At 38.7% G+C, this 21,097-nt stretch overlaps 1 protein-coding gene across 1 annotated transcript in view; it reads right to left on the bottom strand.

Annotated features, from left to right (window-relative positions):
- The window catches only part of TRPC6 (transient receptor potential cation channel subfamily C member 6), a 159,331-nt gene that overhangs the window by 53,436 nt on the left and 84,798 nt on the right, over positions 1–21,097 (bottom strand). The window contains exon 2 of the mRNA XM_015100877.3: positions 9,241–10,015. Coding sequence (XP_014956363.2) covers positions 9,241–10,015 — 775 coding nt within the window. The remainder of the gene's footprint in view (positions 1–9,240; positions 10,016–21,097) is intronic.

Raw genomic sequence — 21,097 nt, 5'->3', positions numbered from 1 at the left:
CCATGCTCTTGGAACCACAAGCAACTCTAGGGCTTTCCTGCTCTTCAGAATAATTGTCACTAAATGGCACAATGATCCCTGAGCCCTGTCACAGCTGGTGTGCAGAAGAGTAACAAGCACTTATATAGCACCTAGTCCTCACGGCTGTGAGGGATATAAAAGGTAATCAGATACTGCTCTAAAGAAAAGGTAACAGGAGGTGAGATACAATTTCAGACAAGAATTGAAGACAGGCATTTTCCTAGATATGTCAGATGCTCCTCATTTTTATGCTGATTGTTGCCACAGCAGCAGCTCCTTGTTTAACTTAATACAGTGTTTGATTCCAGGTTTTATTCTTCCTTCAACATAGAAATTCTCAGGTTCAGCTGAAGCCATGAAACTTAAAGAGCAGCCATGAAGGTAAACAGACACTCCAGGGGCTGAGGGCTCTCAGGTTACAAACCGCTGCACTTAACTTCCCTTCCTAACTATTGACTGGATCTAAAATTTTGCCAGAATGGATTTTCTCTGCCCGTCTATTTAAACTGATTGGAAAGTCAAAGACAAGAACAGACTCATACACTTTACAGCATTTGTTCATGTATCTGACTCTCTTGAGCAGACTGTAGATCATAAGAAACTGTGGAAAATTTGGAAAGAGATGGGAATACCAGACCCCCTTACCTGTCTCCTGAGAAACCTGTATGAAGGTCAAGAAGCCACAGTTAGAACTGGACATGGAACAATGGACCAATTCAAACTTGAGAAAAGAATATGTCAAGGTTGTATATTGTCACCCTGCTTATATAACTTATATGCAGAGTACATCATGTTAAATGCCAGGCTGGATGAAGCACAAGCTGGAATTAAGATTGTCGGGAGAAACATCAATAACTTCAGATATGCAGATGACAGTAACCTAATGGCAGAAAGTGAAGAGGAACTAAAGAGCCTCCTGATGAAGGTGACAGAGGAAAGTGAAAAAGCTGGCTTAAAACTCAATATTCAAAAAACAAAGATCATGGCATCCAGTACCATCACTTCATGGCAAACGGATGAGGAAAAAATGGAAACAGTGACAGACTTTATTTTCTTGGGCTCCAAAATCACTGCAGACAGTGACTGAAGCCATGAAATTAAAAGATGCTTGCTCCTTGGAAGAAAAGTTATGATGAACCTAGTGAAAGTCTCTCAGTCATGACTGACTTTTTGAGACCCCATGGACTATACAGTTCATGGAATTATTCAGGCCAGAAGACTTGAGTGGGTAGTCTTTCCCTTCTCCAAGGGATCTTCCCAACCCAGGGATTGAACCCAGGTCTCCCACATTGCAGGCAGATTCTTTACCATATGGAGAACTTAAAAGCTGTTGTATCATAAAGTTAGATTGTAAGTTCAGTTCAGTTCAGTTGCTCAGTCGTGTCCGACTCTTTGCGACCCCATGAATTGCAGCACACCAGGCTTCCCTGTCCATCACCAACTCCCGGAGTTCACTCAAACTCACGGCCATCAAGTCGGTGATGCCACCCAGCATCTCATCCTCGGTTGTCCCCTTTTCCTCCTGTCCTCAATCCCTCCCAGCATCAGAGTCTTTTCCAATGAGTCAACTCTTTGCATGAGGTGGCCAAAGTACTGGAGTTTCAGCTTTAGTATCATTCCTTCTAAAGAACATCCAGGACTGATCTCCTTCAGAATGGACTGGTTGGATCTCCTTGCAGTCCAAGGGACTTTCAAGAGTCTTCTCCAACACCACAATACAAAAGCATCTATTCGGTGCTCAGCTTTCTTCACAGTCCAATTCTCACATCCATACATGACCACTGGAAAAACCATAGCCTTGACTAGACAGACCTTTTTTGGAAAAGTAATGTCTCTGCTTTTGAATATGCTATCTAGGTTGGTCATAACTTTTCTTCCAAGGAGTAAGCGTCTTTTAATTTCATGTCTGCAATCACCATCTGCAGTGATTTTGGAAACCACTTAGAATAATTCATTAAGCTTGACAATGGTCCATTTCCTCCTTTCCCTTTGGCCTGGACCATTGTCCTGTGCCTCTGTAGGCTATTTTGCATGCAAGAAACACCTGTGTCACCCTACTAAGGTATGATGACAATCACACTGCCTTTCTGCTAACAAAAACTGCTTTTCAACTTGGTCTGTTTCTTAGAAGGTTATTTCTTTTTCAAACAATGCCAGGCATCTTTAAACATTTTGAATGCCAGAGCATAGCAACCATTTAAAAACAAGCATGGTAGTGTCTTCCCTTTTGTCTAAGTCAATGGCAGAGGCGTCTGGACAGCCAGGTGCCTGTTTAGATACATGGCCCCAGGAAGACAGGCAGGATTTGGTGAAGCTTCAGAGAATCTATTTTTCCAGAACGACAGGGTAGAGGGAAATCCCTGACATGGAGAAGGTGATTTTAGGGTAATTAAAGGAAACGTTACCACAATCTAAAATGCAAATAGGCTTAAAAAGTGTTCAGAGACATAGGTCATAGGTAAATTCTGAGATAGTAAAAGGAAGTTCAAAATTTTGAAGAATGCTTTGCTAATAAACTGGTACTGATTCTTCTGTCTTTATGATGATTCTTAATCTTGAGTCAAGGAGAGAAGGGAGGTGTTATACTCTCCTTTCCCAATATCAAAAACAGTCAAAATTCTGAGTATATATTGCCAAAATTAGGCTTAGCCCAAGTTTAACTTAAGGTGGCTGAGGTCTCTTTCTACCAAAGTAAAAAGTTATTGATAAAAACTCAGTATATAAAGATTGAACGTGAATGGATGAAACTTTAAAGCTGGCTTCTCCCCCATTCACTGTGAAGACCTGTAATCTCTCAGGTCTGTTGCTTTTCTTCTATTCCTGAGGTTCCATCTAACTGTTAGATTTCTCTGCTGTGTTCTGGCTGTCACCTCTGCATCGATCCATCTTCAGACCTGATGATACTGGTAATGAGTGCAATTCGTTCTGTCTAGAAGAGTCAAAGCGCCAGACTACAGTTGCCAGAGGAACTCAGTTGCACCTCCTCTGTCCTCTTTTGTTAAACGACTCTGGATTAATACAGAAAAGGAGAATTTAGGAGGAGCTTAGAGAAACTATATATTGGAGTTTACAATCTTTGTGATCGTTCTCATCTCTAACTCTCATAAAATAGATTAACTGCCTTCAAACAGAGAAATATGAAGACTTTTCAAGGGCCACAGAACACTGATAGTTTTAAGAGAAAATTTCTAGACCCTCAACTTTCCTGTAACTAATTTTCTTGAGAACAGATCATTTTTCCCTTTACAAAAAATTCTCCACTCTCACTCACCCCTGCAGCAAACAATGGAAATTCCCCTTTAATAATTAATTCAGGTACCACAGACCCTAAGGGGTTTCCTGTATTTCCTTTCCTTAATACACATTTCCAATGAAGATGAAACTAAATGATAGGAATACATCATGCCAGTTCATGTTGGGATGTTCTGAATTTAGAGAATTTTAATGTACTTTGCCTCTTCATTCTTCAACAGCTGTCAAAGAATGCATACTTCTAAAATGAGAGGGCATTAAGAAGACATCAGTAGGCAATCAGTTCAGTTCAGTCACTCAGTCGTGTCCGAATCTTTGTGACCCCATGAATCGCAGCACCCCAGGCCTCCCTGTCCATCACCAACTCCTGGAGTTCACTCAGACTCATGCCCATCGAGTCCGTGATGCCATCCAGCCATCTCATCCTCTGTCGTCCCCTTCTCCTTCTGCCTCCAATACCTTCCAGCATCAGAGTCTCTTCCAATGAGTCAACTCTTCGCATGAGGTGGCCAAAGTATTGGAGTTTCAGCTTTAGCATCATTCCTTCCAAAGAAATCCCAGGGCTGATCTCCTTCAGAACGGACTGGTTGGATCTCCTTGCAGTCCAAGGGACTCTCAAGAGTCTTCTCCAACACCACAGTTCAAAAGCATCAATTCTTTGGCGCTCAGCTTTCTTCACAGTCCAATTCTTACATCTATACATGACCACTGGAAAAACCATAGCCTTGACAAGACGGACCTTTGTTGGCAAAGTAATGTCTCTGCTTTTGAATATACTATCTAGGTTGGTCATAACTTTTCTTCCAAGGAGTAAGCGTCTTTTAATTTCATGGCTGCAGTCACCATCTGCAGTGATTTTGGAGCCCCCCAAAAATAAAGTCTGACACTGTTTCCCCATCTATTTCCCATGAAGTGATGGGACCAGATGCCATAATCTTAGTTTTCAGAATGTTGAGCTTTAAGGCAACTTTTTCACTCTCCTCTTTCACTTTCATCAAGAGGCTTTTTAGTAGGGAATACTGAATACAAAATTCACTTCTTCATGTTATTTAAATTAAGTGATTATTTCAAATTATTCATTTAAAAATTTATTGGAATATAGTTAATTTACAATGTTAGTTTCAGGTGTACAGCAAAGGCAATCAATCATACATATACATAAACCTACGTATTTTAGACTCTTTTCCCATATAAACCATTACAGAGTAGTGAGTAGAGTTCCCTGTGCTATACAGTAGGTTCTTATTAGTCACCTATTTCATATATAGTAGAGTGTATATGCCAATCCCAATTTCCCAATTTATCCTCTTCATCCTGATAACCATAAGTTTATTTTCTACATCTGTGGCTCTGCTTCCGCTTTGTAAACAAGTTTATTTTACCCTTATTTAAAACCATTCTTAGTACTCATCTTTTAGATGTATCATTATCTTAAAAGAAAGACATCACAAATGTGCAAGGCAGAAAAGTTTAGTCAGGATGAGTCTTTTTACTGTGACTTGGAATGGTTTCCAGGACTCAAAAATTTTCACAGGCTACTGGCTAAAGCACAAGGATAAAACTTTTATGTGATTTGTTTCAGATCAGTGTGGGTAATTTAGTAAGACAGTTATCAAATCATATCAAGAAATATTTATCCCAAATATAGAGTACTATCTTTTAATTCTATTCGATAAAATCATTTATAATTTACGCATTCCATTAACAAAAACTAAAACAATATGCTGGCTGACAAATCAAGTTATTTTAACAGGTTGTAAGTATTTCTTTCATTAAATACATAACAAAAGCATGGATATGACTTCTTCCTTTAAAATTCATTTCCAATAGGAAATGTGTCATATATTTAAAATTTATTTTTCAGAATTTGTGTGTTATTTTGAACAATTATGTTCAATTTACATAGTTTTGATCAAATATACTGCTAATAAATATAATGGTAAGTATTTCCAGAATATTTTAAATACCTAGAGCCAGATGATAACAGAAAGTAAAACAAATTCTAAACTTTCTTATAAACACACATGTTACATATGAAAGCTACTACATTAGAAATCACATTTGTGGAGGAAAATGAACTAGAATACAAGTTTAAGGAGAAAAGGAAAGATGTAACTGTTAACAAATATTAAAGAGGAGGTTGCTTATTTTTAAAATAGGTGATGGTATGTATAAAATCATAGCACTTAAAGGCCCCTAGATACATCTGAAGCAGCCATTTAAGATATCTATGTTTCAATTTTAATATTTAGGCCATGCAGAAATTATACCTTTTTAAATTATTTAAACTTAAAAGTAAATAAATTTAGATGCCAACTTTAAAGTGTACTCATGAGGACAGCATTTTTCAAATGTTTTCCTGGTGAAAAGGAAGCAAAAGAATTTGAAAACCACAAGCAGAGAGGATTGCCTGTTGCCAGTACAATATTTCAGGTCCCTGTGAGGTATCTCAGATCCAGCAGTCTTTGGTCCCTGAGACTCTACGGGGCTTGACTACTAAAAAGAAGACTGGAAAGATACATGTTGGCATGTTGCAGTATCAGTGTTTATTTCTGGAAGGATACATGCTGGCTTGTTGCAGTATCAAAATTAGAAATGATTTTAAAATTTTTCTTCATGTTTACAATACTATTTTTTAACATGATCATGTAAGGTGACCCTTGAACAAAGTAGAGGGAAGGAGAACCAGTACTCTATTGAGTGAAAACTCCACACATAACTCTCCAGAAGGCCCTTGGCGTCCACTGTTCCACACCCATGGATTCAACCAGCCCAGGCTTGTGTGGTACTGTTGTGCATATTTAGTGAAAATAAGCCACATGTAAGTGAACCCATATACTTCAAACTTGTGTTGTTCAAGGGTCAACTATATTCTTTTAAAATAAGAAAAGAGAAGTTATTCTTGAAGGATAGAGCAGCAGATTAAGCAAAGCTCACCAGAGACACCAAGCCCTTTTGGGTCCCATCCTGTTATAAGCTGAGGCTGGGCTGCGGGAGCAAGTTTAGCACCATCACACTAGTGTGCATGGTAGCACAATATGCTTTCCCTGAGTTTACACGCAAGAGTCGTGGCGGCGCATTCTCACATGAGGCTGTTCTTGCCTCCATAGGCCAACAGAGTCTGGGAGAATAAATTAATTGTTCTAGAGCATCCCGTCTGGTGAGAAAGAAAACATTATGCTTTCTCGTGAGAGTCGTGGCGGCACATTCTCACATAAGGCTGTTCTTGCCTCTATAGGCCAACAGAGTCTGGGAGAATAAAATAATTGTTCTAGAGCATCCCATCTGGTGAGAAAGAAAACATTATGCTTTCTCATTTTGTATTTGCCAACAGCTTTTAAAAACAGCCAAGAACTGGCCTTTCTCCTTGTGTAATGCAAGGATTTGGGGAGTCAAATTTCTAATTAGAAAAGTTGTTGAATTTGTCAAGTTCTAGGACATACTTTTAAAAACATTTTTAAAACTGCTACCCTTTTTTAACAGTATACTTGAATACTTGAGGATGATTTTTTAAAGATATTAGGAATAACACAGTATTAAAGAGATTTGTGTTTTCAGAGAGTTACCTTTTCTTTGCCATTAACCCTTCACGGAGGCAGGGCATTAAGCAAAGCGTGAGCCTGATTAGAGGCTAAAGGTATGGACCTACACAGAGAAAGCAGGGCTGGAGGGAAAGTGCCTGATCCATTTACCTCGCACCTTGGTGGGCAGAAACAGTGTGCGATGAACAAGCAAAGGGATATCCAGATCCCTAATTTATCATAAACCTAAAGCGGCCTTCACATTATGCAATGCATTTAGGGACAATGAAAAATTCGCATTCTGATTAGATATGATTCTTTCTTTCACCTTTGGCCCACCAGCCCACCCATCATTCCACAAGGTCATGTCTTATATTATAGTTATTTCACACAGGCCTTTGCTCTCCTATTAAACTGCAAGTTAATTGAGGGCAGGGTTGCTGACTGAACTGTCTTGGTGCTGTGCGATATCTCCACCCTCATTCTTGACTCTCCCCAGTACAATATTTGCTACAACCATGGGCTCAGAAGATGGAAGCAAGTGAATGAATGAATGAAGAATGGTTTAGAGTATCGTGTAAACAAAGATACAATTACAGAAATAGAAATGTTGAAACCTAAGCAGTAAAGTTTCATAAATTAAATATAAATTTTAAGATCATATTAATCAGATTTCCAAGATAGCGTAGTTCCCTGCCTCCCTGAGTCCTGGGAGCAAAGTGAGAAGTAGGAAAGAATGAGACATTGTTGGAAGAGATCATCTGCTTGTCCTGCATCCTCAGCTGCCAGGGAGCTAGAGGAAAAGCAGCATCCTCCATGCTGGGGACCATCGGAAGGCTTCAGTCATCAGTGACCTGCCCTCCTCACCTGCAGATAGGACCTGGGGAGAGACACATGCTAGGCTGGGGTTTGCAGTGTTCGGAAAAGCAGCATCCTCCATGCTGGGGACCATCGGAAGGCTTCAGTCATCAGTGACCTATCCTCCTCACCTGCAGATAGGACCTGGGGAGAGACACATGCTAGGCTGGGGGTTGCAGTGTTCCTTCAGTGACAGAGGCACCAAGAAACTGCACAGGAGAGACCCCAAGGTACAGAATACAGAGACATGCTTTCTCACAGCATAAAGAATAGAGAAAATGAAACCAACATTTATCTTTGTGTAATACTATATTTCATGAATCAGACCTGATTCCAAGCAGTTTATAGCTGAGTAAAGAGGAAAAGCCCACCCTAAATAGTAACATACAGCAGAACATGATGAACACTGTAAGAAAGGTCAGATAACCTGTGGAGGAAATTTAAAGGTGTGTGTGTATGAGTGTGTGACCTCGGACTAGCAATCGGAACTTTCACCCTCTCCAAATGAAGCGCAAACCACGCAGACAATGGCAAGGTCTGACAGCGTGTCTCCCCACTTACCTCTTACTTAGAGATTGCTCGAAGTTCCCTTGAGGCAGGAGCAGAGACATAGACATAGACAAAGACATGCGGACTCAGGGCGGGAGGGGAAGAGGCGATGAGTGGAGACAGCAGCGCTGACATACGCGCACTACCTCGTGCATACGTCAGATATAAAACAGGCAGCTAGTGGGGTCGCATCAAAGCGCAGCGAGCTCATCCCAGCGCTCCGTGATGATCTGGAGGGGTGCGATCAAGGGGACAGAGGCGGATTCAGAAGGGAGGGGGCATACGTGTATATTTGGCCGATTCACTTTGTTGTAGAGCAGACACAAATACAACATCGTAAAGCAATTATATTTGACTACGTCTCCCACATCTACCAGCTTGAGTTTTGGCTGTTACCTTGGCCTAAAATATCTTTTCCTTCATTCTCTGCCTTCAAATATGCTACTTATTCTGCTATATGCAGCTGAAATACCATTTTTCTCGTAACTTCTCTGACATCTCATCTGAATTAAATACTGCTTTCTCTGAACTGCTACAGCACACTGCTTATAGCCATATCTAGTAGTTTCATTTCTCTTTGTAACAAATGTATACATGCATGCGTCTGTCTCTCAAGTCAAACTATGACTTCCTTTATCTTATTCATCTTTCTGACCTCAACAGTAGCTATCACCATGATCTGAATATAGAAACAGAGTTTCACAGGAGACAGACCTGGGTTTTAGGGTCTGCATCCCTGAGTTCTGATCCCAGCTCTGTCATTTCACCAGCTGTGGATCTTGGGCCTTACTTAACCTTTCTATACCTCTATTTCTGCATCTGAAAAGGAACTAAGATCCTCCCAAGGGTGTAATAGGTATCAGACATAATAAATACAAAATGTCTAGTTTATAGTAGATCATCTCCAAATGGTAGTAATAATAAAGAACTTGTTGAATCAAATATATAAAATTGCCTACTATCTATGATACCTAACAGAGTGTGAGTACATAGTGGAAGCTTATAAATTCACCTTGACTCCAACTTGTTAAAAACCTACCTTGAACTCCTTCTCTATGTTGGCCAGCACTGCCAGCTCATTGCTAAGCTCTAAAGCTGTCATGACTGGGTCTTCGCTAGACAATGACAGGTACGCTGGGCTTGCCAGGCCTTTGTAGGCATTAATTCTAGATCTGGAGTGGCTGAAGGAGTCATGCTTCTGTTTCTGGTTGCATTCACTGCACTTGCAGAAATAGTCATGAGGCCGTTCGATCCGAGCACCCTTCCGCAAGAGGGTGTGCACAATTTCATACTCCTGGCAGTGGGCAGCCAGAATGATGGGGGTCACGTCATGGGAGAACCGTGTCCCGTCTTCATCATACGCATAAAAATCATCTTGCTGGAGTTCAGACTGACTGGGGCTGGTTGCTAACCGCTTGCCTTCAGCAAAAGCTGGGTGACTGAGAATGGCTTCCACAATCCGAACATAACCTTTACTAATAGCTAGAAGCAAGGCATCCCCAACGCGAGAGAGATTTTCTTTCTTGAGAAGAAGTTCTGTAATTTCCAGATGCTCATTAGCCACTGCCAGCTGCAGCGCGTTCTGGCCCATGTAATCCACACAGTTGACATTGAGTGAGAGGCATTCTTCCAACATCTTCCTTACCACTGGGATGTTGCCATACTCAGCTGCATCTAAAAAGCGTTCCTCCTCAATAGATAGGCTTGTTGAGTGGTCATTAAACATGTACGCTGGTCCTCGGTTAGCTAACCGTCTCCCCTTCTCACGGAGGACTGTCTGCCGCCGGTGGGGCAGTCTATTGTCGGAGCCCCGGCTGCAATAAAATAGAAAGATTGTGAACAAATTACATTAAGAGCATTTTAGTGTGGCAGATGACCTGCCATTCATCTAATGTAGTCCTCAAACGTATTAGATGTTGTCCCATCATCTCTAGACCGACTATAACACAAATGAAGACTCATTTATTTGTTAATGGATTCCAAGAATTTCTCTTTTTAGAAAGTCAAGCACTTTGCAGGTTTTAACATTTTAATTTGGGTGGAGGTTCAAGCAGTTCCCATAATCTCTCTGTGACGTGCACATACAGATTAATATGTGTTTTTCATTTACATGTGGTATAAAGACCAAAATGTTGCCATTATGACAAATGTGTGAAAATATAAAAAATAAGTAGGATAATAACAAACCCACTCAAATCAACACATATTTATTGAGTCCCTCCTATGCCAGGGTAAGGCATTATTTAAGGTCTGGAAAAAGCAATGGTGAAAACAAAATAAAGTTTCTGTCCTTATAAATCTTATAGTCCAAAGGGAGAAATGGGCAATTAGTGCATTACCCTATTATTAGCTGTTTAATTGTCATGATAAACCTACCACAGAGGCATCTAGTCTACCTTCCTAGAGAAATGATGTGCTGAAAATGGAAGCATAGAAGTCAAGTGTGACAGTGTATTTGGGGAGAATGGGACAAGGTCAGGTACAGCTAGGAAGCTTCCTCCAGCACAGGGATTAATTAAATGCCATGGTGAGGGTTTCACTGACAAGGAAAATAAATGGGTTGGACTCTGCTAGGCATTATTCTAAAAATCACTGAAAACCTGAGAAGATGTGATCTGGTGTTAAGTGGGAAGGAAAGAGTGTGAGAGAGTGTGAGAGTGAGACAAGGCCAGGTACAGGTGGGGAGCTTCCTCCAGCAGAGGGATCAATTAAATGCCACAGTGTGGGTTTCATTGACAGGGAAAATAAATGGGTTGGACTCTGCTAGGCATTATTCTAAAAATCACTGGAAACCTGAAAAGCTGTGATCCAGGTGTTAGGTGGGAAGGATCAAAAGGGTGGCCAGCCTTCAATGTTGGCTCTCACTCTGTGATCAGAAAAAGTGATACTCCCTCTGAAGGAAATGCTAAAATGGGGATTTTTTTTTTCTCTAGTGATTCACAACTTCATGTCTTGAGGTCTTTTTGAGCTTGAAGCTGTGTCACTATCACTAACTGGAAACCCAACAAGGATAAGTTCCTGCAGAATATGAAACAGCCAGGTTATGAGGGAGTATGAAATGAAGAAAAGTGTGACTGATGATTGATGTCACAGATCTTTATAAATGTTCCAAAAGTCATCCTCCTTCAAAGACTCACAAACCTCCCTGTATGAAGAGAATTTAAATAGACCCCAAAACCCCATAAACCATCTTCCCCTTCTATGGCGCTAGGCCTAGAGAAGCTAACTTTCTTTCCAAACTAACCCTTGTCCATCTTGATACCAAAGCTCCAGGCAATGTTGACCACGGCAGTATGACACCCAAAGGAGTTAGCAAAAGTCTGCAGCTCAGAAATAGTTTGTGTCTCTCCAAGGAGCTTGAAGAATGTTCTGCCATATTCACAAAATTTTTCAGGAATTTTTGTTCAACAGTGTAACCATTGACGGCCTCTTAAAACTAACCAAGTTGTTTTACTGAAAAGACAGCTATGTAAATTGTTTAAACTGATGTCGAGGCCATAGCCAAACATACTATGATACTAGTAAATTTTTAAAATTTTTAATTGGAGGATAATTGCTTTATAATATTGCATTCGTTTCTGCCATGCAGTACCGTGAATCAGCCAAAAGTATACATATATCCCCTCCCTCTAGAGCCTCCCTCTCACCTCTCCATAATTTTTAAGATTGATCTTCAAATAATGCATATATAGCTTTTATTAAGTACTATAATAAGGGAATTATTTATGCATCGATTTTTCTTTCTATAGCTATTGTTTTGTTTCCAATTCATTTTAACCTGCATCCAAGCCATGCATGTGCATGCTGAAAGACTTGAAAAGCTTGTTACAGAAAATAGCAGGCCCTTATTCGTCATTTTCTCCACATCCTAATATTTAGAGGAAATACATTTCAACTATTTTAGTTGATTATTTTATAATTTAAATCCTCACATCCATATAACTTGGTAATATTGCTATTTCTTAATTTTCCGAATTTGGTATTACCTACAGACTTCCCATTGTGAAAGTTGAGTATATAGGTCACTTTCACAATCTCCCACCCTATGTTCACAACCTTTTCTCTCTCTTTCACATACACACACACACACACCACATCCTTTTTTGGTGATAGTCATTCTGATGGCTTGAGGTGATATCTCACTGTAGTTTGATTTGCATTTCTCTAATAATTAGTGATGCTGACTATTTTTTTCATGTATTTGTTGACCATCTGTATGTCTTCTTTGGAGAAATGTCTATTAAGATCTTCTGCCCGTTTTTTGATTGGGTTGTTTGTTTTTCTGATTTTGAGCCACATGAGCTATTTGTATATTTTGGAGATTAATCCTTTGTCAGTTGCTTCATTTGCAAATATTTTCTCCCATTCTGAGGGTTGTCTTTTCATCTTGTTTATGGTTTCCTTTGCTATGCAAAAGCTTTTAAGTCTAATTAGGTCCTATTTGTTTATTTTTGTTTTTATTTTCATTACTCTAGAAGATGGGTAAAAAAAAAAAAACCTTGATTCAATTTTGGCCAGATGCTGCAAAACTCTTAGAAGAAAACATAAACAGAACACTCTTTGATATTTTTGATTCTTGTCTACAGGGTCCTTTGTTTCTGAAACTCCTTCTTTTTGAATGTTGGTAATTCTGGAATAACCTTTATTTTCTTCTTTTTTCTCTCTTATTTTCCAATTATTTATCTCTTTGTATAATACTCTGAAATATTTCTTCAACTTTAATATATCTTTTGGAGATTTTTCCTCTGCTATTACTTTTTAATTTGCAAGGACATCTTTTATTCCTCACATTAAAAAAAATAATATCTTTTTCTGCTTTTGAAAACACAGTATCTTATCTAATTCTGGGGACATCAGTGATAAAGACTCTGACACAGATCAGAACACTTCAGGGAATTTACTCCTATTCCTTTTTTATGCTTGTTTTTATATTTCTATTTTATATTTGTTTTATAATTTATATTAAAGTTTTGCCTCAAGTAACTAGTGATCCTTAGTTGATATTATTTTCAGTTTTTAAAAAATAAATATTACTTCTAATGTCTTTTCAAAGAGAAAGTAATTTTTTCTGTGACTTTTCTGGCTTCTAATAACCTCTTTAGCCTTTCACTTCCTCTCTTATCTTCTGTATATATTACTTTGCATAGATTCTGTTGTACATAGGAGGAAGCTCAAAAATCAGGGGGAGGGTAGACATCTCCTGAATATGATTAATGCTCTGAGAAAGAAAAACTGTAAAATTAAAGGAGAAAAGAGCTAGGATCAGGGGATTTATAAAAGTGAGATTAAATTGCTAGGAGTACAAGAAAGGTTTTTGTGTAACTGAAAAATAAAAAGACACAGAATTGACACAAAATACTACCAAGTACCAAAAGGCCAAGAACCAAGCCTCTTTCTTGTTCTTTTCCTTCCATAAGATCAGCAGAAATAGTTATTCCAATCTATTTTACAGAATTACTTCTAGGCTCAATTGAAATTATGAATGTGGAAAGCATTTAAATGGAAATGTTCAAGTTCTAATAATATTGTTTGCTTTCCCACTTGACGTCCATGTGATATTTTAGGCTATTCTTGTCATTATCAAGAGTGCTTTAATCTACATAATCTGGGACAAAGTCGTCACCTAAGAGTACTTGAGATTTATTTATTTATTAAATTATTATTTTAATTGGAGGATAACTGCAATATTCTAATGGTTTTTGCCATACATCAACATGAATCAGCCACAGGTATACTTGTGTCTCCCTCATCCTGAACCCCCTCCCACCTCCCTCCACACTCTATCCCTCTGTGTTGTCCCAGAGCACCAGCTTTGGGTGCCCTGCTTCATGCACTGAATTACACTGAGATAGAATAAGCCTGAGTTGTGACACCTTTCATTCGAAATTTCTAAATTAATGATTTATGACTTTATTATTATTAATATGAATAATGGCAAGTTCTACCCTGGCAAGCCACTAAGGATATATCCAATATCCTTCTAAACTATTATGACTTACATACCTATAACTTTCATCCTTTTGAAGAATAGCAAAGATAGTTCCAGAGAAAATGTTTTCTTCAGTTTTAAAACTTCTCCTGTCTCTATCACAAATTTTAATCATATGCAGTGACATAGATTTCAGATATGCTTTTATGAAAAGGCTTGGATCATCATCATTTCCTTAGCACTCTGCCACAGAAAAGCCAGATACAGAATGCTTATAGAGGCATTTAAGATTGTTTTAGGAAGAAAACTCTGACAGGCAGAATGAAGGCAATAGTCCTTGCATGGGTAGTGAGATAAAGGGAAAGTATTTGCATGTTGACAAAATGCATGATTTGCTGTCTCCTTGTCTTCCTCAATGGCTTCCCTGGTGGCTCAGCTGGTAAAGAATCTGCCTAAAATGCGGGAGACCTGGGTTCGATCCCTGAGTTGGGAAGATCCCCTGGAGAAGGGAACAGCTACCCAATCCAGTATTCTGGTCTAGAGAATTCCATGGACTGTCCATGGGGTTGCAAAGAGTTGGACAGACTGAGCGATTTTCACTTTCACTTTGTCTTCCTCAACTGCAGTCTAAAGAAGCAACAAAAGGCCTCTATGTATAGCATTTTCATCACAAGCGGCGATGCTTAATCCTACAGTGTCAAACACAAAAGCAACATGTGTAACAGCTTTTTAAATGACAAATGTTTGAAGCCTTTCAAGAAAAATACTAGACATTGCTAGATTATAGTACCTCTCTGAGAATGGATTTTATAAGGCTATATCGTAGAACTGTATATTAATCACAAATGTAACCTAGAAAAACTGTCTACTAGAAATAGGAATAATAGCCCAAAGCATCATGTTAACAAAAGAGACATTTTCATTCCACCTTAAGTGCACACTTTAAAAGCAGCTTCTTGTATTTAAGAAAAATACTTATTAAGATTTTTTTTCTTCCTCTCTTCAGCCATATTTAGCATGGTTGGATGTTTAGTAACCTACATTTTTGTGACCATATTTTTATAATTTGCTTTATCACAATACATAAATACCAGTTCTAGGAAATAGTATAAATAGTCACTGCCTCCATACTACTCAAATATTGATTAGGTCAAGAAAACAACCTTTTTTACATACCTCATTTCTATGATTATTTTTGTTGGCTAAATAGTGCCTGTTGCCCTAGATAGGGAGAGATGGGATAACCCATCTCTATTGAAAATGCCAGCAATGCAAATTAGCTTCTGAGTCAAATGGACAGTGTGTTTGAAGCCAGAACATGTGCAGTAATTTTCTACATCATGTTCAAATATGATACACTTTCATCAAATGGAACTGCTCCTCTACAAACTAAGCTCCATATTAAGTATCTATCTTCACTTTTATTTTTTGCATCAAAAATCCTTGAAATATTTAAATAGAGCACAGTTCTACTAAAGCAGAAGTGCTGAAACCATAAATGGCATGTAACTATTCCAGGCAGCGTGGAAGAGCCACAAGAGTAGACTTTTAGACTTCTTATAGGAAAGTGAAAATTAAACAATTCTAGGATGTATATTTTATTATGTGCACAATTATCCACAGAAAAAATTAGATGTGGATAATTAGAGGTTAACAACCAACTCAACTAGCAATTTTGCATACTACTTTAGGAGGATAAATGATAAAAGTAATTTTATTCTGATTTTGTAATGAAACTGTTTTTATTCTAGTTAATCTCTAGCCACACACTTTCCTCTGGGGCTTCCTCTGGTCCTTCCTAAGGGGCTGAGGGGGCAATAAACAACTGTAGTGGTTTTCTTTTCTCCCATGAGAACAAGGACTATTTTGCCTTATTCAACACTGGATTCCCAGTGCTTAGCAGAAAGTCACACTGCAGACACTCCAGACATAACATCAAATGCATGAACCCCTCTTGTCACAGGAATAAAAACCAAAGCCTGTTTTCTATTAAGCCAACAGCAAATCATTGGGATATACAACCCTACCGAAAAAAAAAAAAAAAAAGGAATACAACATGAAGGTTGAATCATAACGTGCCCTGGAGTACATATAATAATTATATTCATTTCAAATAAGTGGGAAGTTCAGTAGGGAATGAAGAAAATTGAAAGGCATATTTTTAAAATTGGCATCCTCGTGACTTGTCCATGATCCAGAAGTGGAGTCTCTTGTCCTTAAAAACTAATATTATCTCACCTCTATTGCTTTCCTTGTCTACCCTTGACACCACGCATAGAGCAGAACTACCTATCCTCACAACATATTATCAAATCCCTTTACCCTCCAGGTACTTTTCAAGATAACAGTTCTTTATTTTGATTCAATTAGCTTCGATTTTCCCCCATGGACTCTTCCTAGTCCATCAAACACTAACTTTCTATGTGATTAGTCACACTATATCACACCACTGCTTCAGTATTCTGTAAAATGATAGAGGCCTGAACTGCTTGTCACTTTTAGGTGGGAGTCAGCAAAAATGTGACTGAAAAATGTCTTGTGCATATAATGTATTTTTGTCTATTTTTACCACCAATTGACATCTCATTTTTATACATTAGAAAGCCAACTATGTGAGAGAATGAAAACATGAGTAAATACTGGAACAGTTATGGAATTTTTTAAAAACAACTAAATCTGAAATGTCATTGTTTCTTTTCAGCCTTTAGCTTGTAGTTTATTTCATGTGTCATGCCATCCTTCTTCGAAATGCTCTTTCAAAGAAAGAATGCCCATGGATTTTTTATTTGTTTTGACAGAGTACTCTTGGAGATATTAAAAGTTTGTGTTTAATACAAGCAAAATATATCCCAATTATCTCACCAAAGAGTTTTAAGCCCTTTGCCTCAATATCAACAGCCATCATAGTCCTGTGTATTACACAAGCATATTTTCCTATTCTAAAATAACTTCTATATAAGATAGAGTCCTGACAGGAAAAGAATACTTAAATTGGGTAATCTGAGGACTTTAACGAAGAGATACTAGGACTGTGTGGCAAGAGCTGGGGAAATCTACCATGGTGCCTTGCAGTACTTGGTCTAGGACAAAGGAGGCTTCAGACTGAAGGGGCAAAAGGTGGAAAAGTTAGAAGCAGTTAAATAGGGTAACTCTAAGGCAAGGCCCACTTGACAGTGTTTCTGGGCCTTTAGTTGAGGGTAATAGCCAACCCTCAAGAAAAAATCAGGGGAACTGATATTCTGACCTCACTCTCCCACCCTCTAGTATCTCAGAGGGGCCTTCCCATGGGCTGCACCCAACCCAAAACCTGAGGGTAAGGAGCACACTGAAGCCATCCACACAGGTTTGTACTGATGCCAACCCCTCGGGCACAGGGCAGTGTGCAAAGGTGGAGAATAGGCCATGAGAGCAAACCAACAACACCCAACACATGGCCTGGAGGTGAATTTCACTTTGCCATGATTTTCTCCTTCAGAAATCACTGATGAAAACAGGCATAGAAAATTGTAAGTCTACATTTTTTTTTTTTAAGGAGTCATTGATGCATCATTAGTTGTCACCTTTCTGAGCTTACTTTTCCCTTCTATAAACTGTCAGGAGAGACACCCACATTCAATTTCAGGCAGTCCAATATCTTAAAAATTAGCGTTTAACTAAGATTCATCTATCTGCATTTCAGTTAACGTTCCTATGAGCCTTAAGAGGAACAGCTCTGATTGTGAGGGTGAGAAGGAGGGCAATGTGATGTCAATGAAACATCTAGAATTGTTAAGATTGTGTGTTTAGCATGAGTTGAAGCTGCCAACTGCTGGAGCTAACAGTGCTAGACTCTAATAATAAGTGTGAAATATGCTTTCAACATTTCCTTGGAGGCTAGATCCAGTTGCTCACAATGCAGGTTTAAATCTATATGTACCCAGAATGTATAAAGGAGTACAAATATAGAGAAAGATGACTAAAGGATAAAGTGCACAGTTTAATTGATTTAGAAACCAAAATTGTGGACTGTCTTTCTTTGTTGATTCAGCATGATTTTACCATTATCATGCCTCATTTCAACCATCATGATCTTAACAGTTCACTCATTCAGCAGATCAAATATTTGCGATTCCAGGTACTATGCTAGATACATGAGGGACACTTCAAGGAAAGACACTCAAGCCATGGCAGAAAGAAGAAAAGTAAACTGAAAATCACACGGTAATGCGTATTAATAAAGAAAAGTTACAACATGCTATATAAATGAAGAGCAAGGAACTGAAGAATTTTCCTTCCTGTTAGAACAAGGATGAAGTTAGCAGAAGGGAGAGAAGAGGAAAAAAGGCACTCCAGGCAAAGACAACCATACTTGGAAAAGTCAGCAGTCCAAAGAAATGGAAAGATGTTCATTATGGCTGGAATGCACTGGAGTTCCCTCTTCCAAGAGGCTTCTTATCCCTGGCTCAGTTTAATTGAAGGTTGAGGACTCAGGATTTAGAAGCTGGAGTCTGGGTTCCATTGCTAATCTTAGTTCAACACCTAGGATGTATGCCTTAGGCAAAAAGGTGAAAATTTAGATAACTCTAAGGCAAAAAGCTAATAATTTAGTTTTAAGAGATTCAAGCTTCAGAACTCAACTGTGAGGTGTCTAGCTCAAGGGGCTTTGTTCTGAGGCATTTGGAAGTTTCATAATTCAAGTGCACAAGTTTGGAAAAACTAAGGACACATATATGGCTGCTGAGAATTAAGTCTTTAGGGATCTAAAGAACTCGAGGCAAGTCTGGGGAGCTCTGCCAGGTACTGGGAAGAACACTGCTTTGAAGAAAGACAGACTTTGTTGGGAATCCTGATTGGGCCATTTATTAGCTGTATCACCTCTCTGAGCACTCAGTGCTATTAAATGGGTAAACTGGGGAGCTGGGGAAATAATGTAACTTTGCAGAGATACTATGAAATTGGTGACTCATGCAATTCAGCTTAAGGTAATTTGATGCCTTAAGCCTTATAGACATTAAATCCTTCTTAACTATTATTGTTCAAAGCTTTCCAGCTTGAAGATGTTCTGTTTAATAAACAAGGTGGAAGCTAAGTAGTCATTAAATGGCTTTCCTCTCCTCAATGTAATCTCTTAAATTTGCGCCATGTGCCCAAAATTACAGATTGGCCTTCCCTTGTTTTTTTCCTTACTACTTTCATTGCCTTAGTTTTGTTTTAATCTTCATCATATTCTGAACTTCATTCTTGCTTGCACTGTTCCTAAATAATGCTCCAGTCTTTTCTCTTCATCCCTTGACTGTGTTTGTCTTACCCTTCTTGTATACATGTGCTCTTAAAGTCCCATTTCATCTTTACTTTACAGTGTCAGGCACAAGCTGTGCCTATAATGTCTGTGAATCTACACATGAATGAATAGGTAATAGAAAGAAACATATATGAAAAGAAAAATGAATGGAGAGCATCCTGTTTTGTCACGTTTCTAGAAGCTTCCAAAGCTATTTTATTCCATGTGTGTCTGTGTGCGTGTGCTTAGTCGTATCCAACTCTTTGTGACCCCATGGACTGCGGCCCACCATGCTCCTCTATATATGGAATTTTTCAGGCAATACTGGAGTGGATTGCCATTTCCCACTCCAATTTTTACTCCATATCAATAACTATTTTTTTTACTATACAGTTAGAATGTCATTTATCCTCAATAACCAAGTGTGTCTCAACCATACTGCACAAGCTTCCTGTGCTGGCAGGGAGTTAAACTTTGAAAAGTACATCCTGTATTCACCAAGTAAGGGTAACTTCTCATAATGTTCCTGCATCGTTCAGGTAGCTGAGGGCAAAGTAGACAGACTACCCTGTAGATATAACCATACTTGCTAAACTTCCTACAAAATGAATGGATTTCTCCCATCCAGAAGGATGTAATCTAACAACACATCATATTTTTAGATCATGAATTTGTGGGATAAGATAATTTTATGTCTAAATATTGAAATAGTCACATAGCTAAATCAAGCAATTTTTATGTACTCATTTGATACTACTCAGTGAAAGTGAAAGTCGCTCAGGCGTGTCTGACTCTTTGGGACCTCATGGACTATACAGTCCATGGAATTCTCCAGGCCAGAATACTGGAGTGGGTAAGCCTTTCCCTTCTCCGGGGTATCTTCCCAACCCAGGCATCGAAGCCAGGTATCCCACATTGCAGGCAGATTCTTTAGCAGCTTGCTGCTGTTGCTGCTGCCAAGTTGCTTCAGTCATGTCCGACTCTGTACGACCCTATAGACAGCAGCCCACCAGGCTCCGCCATCTCTGGGATTCTCCAGGCAAGAACACTGGAGTGGGTTGCCATTGCCTTCTCCAATGCATGAAAGGGAAAAGGGAAAGTGAAGTCACTCAGTCATGTCCAACTCTCAGCGACCCCATGGACTACAGCCTACCAGGCTCCTCCATCCATGGGATTCTCCAGGCAAGAGTACTTTAGCAGCTTAGCCACCCAATAATCCTCAGTGTTCTCTCTTTATATATATATATATATATACATATATATATATATATAATTGTGATAATCCATATTTTTAATTTTTATTTTTACTTTATTTTGCTTTACAAGTGTTCTCTTTTAAATAGGCTGGTTCCTTAGAAATATAAGGCAAAGTGTTTGAAAGTACCATAAATAAGTAAATATTGCCCCCAGTGACTTTCAAAACTAATTTATATAACTGTGTCCTTTACCATTCCTAGCACAGCAACATCAGACTTTGCAAAGCTACACATTTTTTTCCTCATCCTGTAATCAAATCATACATTTTCATTAAATACTTCAGATTCACAGTGTTTTAAAGCACAAATGCTAGTGTAACAGGTTCTAATGTGCCAATTTGTTGACTCCCTGGCTTCCTCAAAAATAAGGATGATAATTATCCCATTCACAGGACTGCTGGGAGGGTTAAAAAACTGTATGTATTTTATTTGGAAATATTAGTTATAGACC

The sequence above is a fragment of the Ovis aries genome, chromosome 15 (genome assembly GCF_016772045.2).
Source record: "Ovis aries strain OAR_USU_Benz2616 breed Rambouillet chromosome 15, ARS-UI_Ramb_v3.0, whole genome shotgun sequence".
Lineage (NCBI taxonomy): Eukaryota > Metazoa > Chordata > Mammalia > Artiodactyla > Bovidae > Ovis > Ovis aries.
Note: the sequence above shows the minus strand (reverse complement) of the source record. Positions and strands in the feature narration are given on the sequence as shown.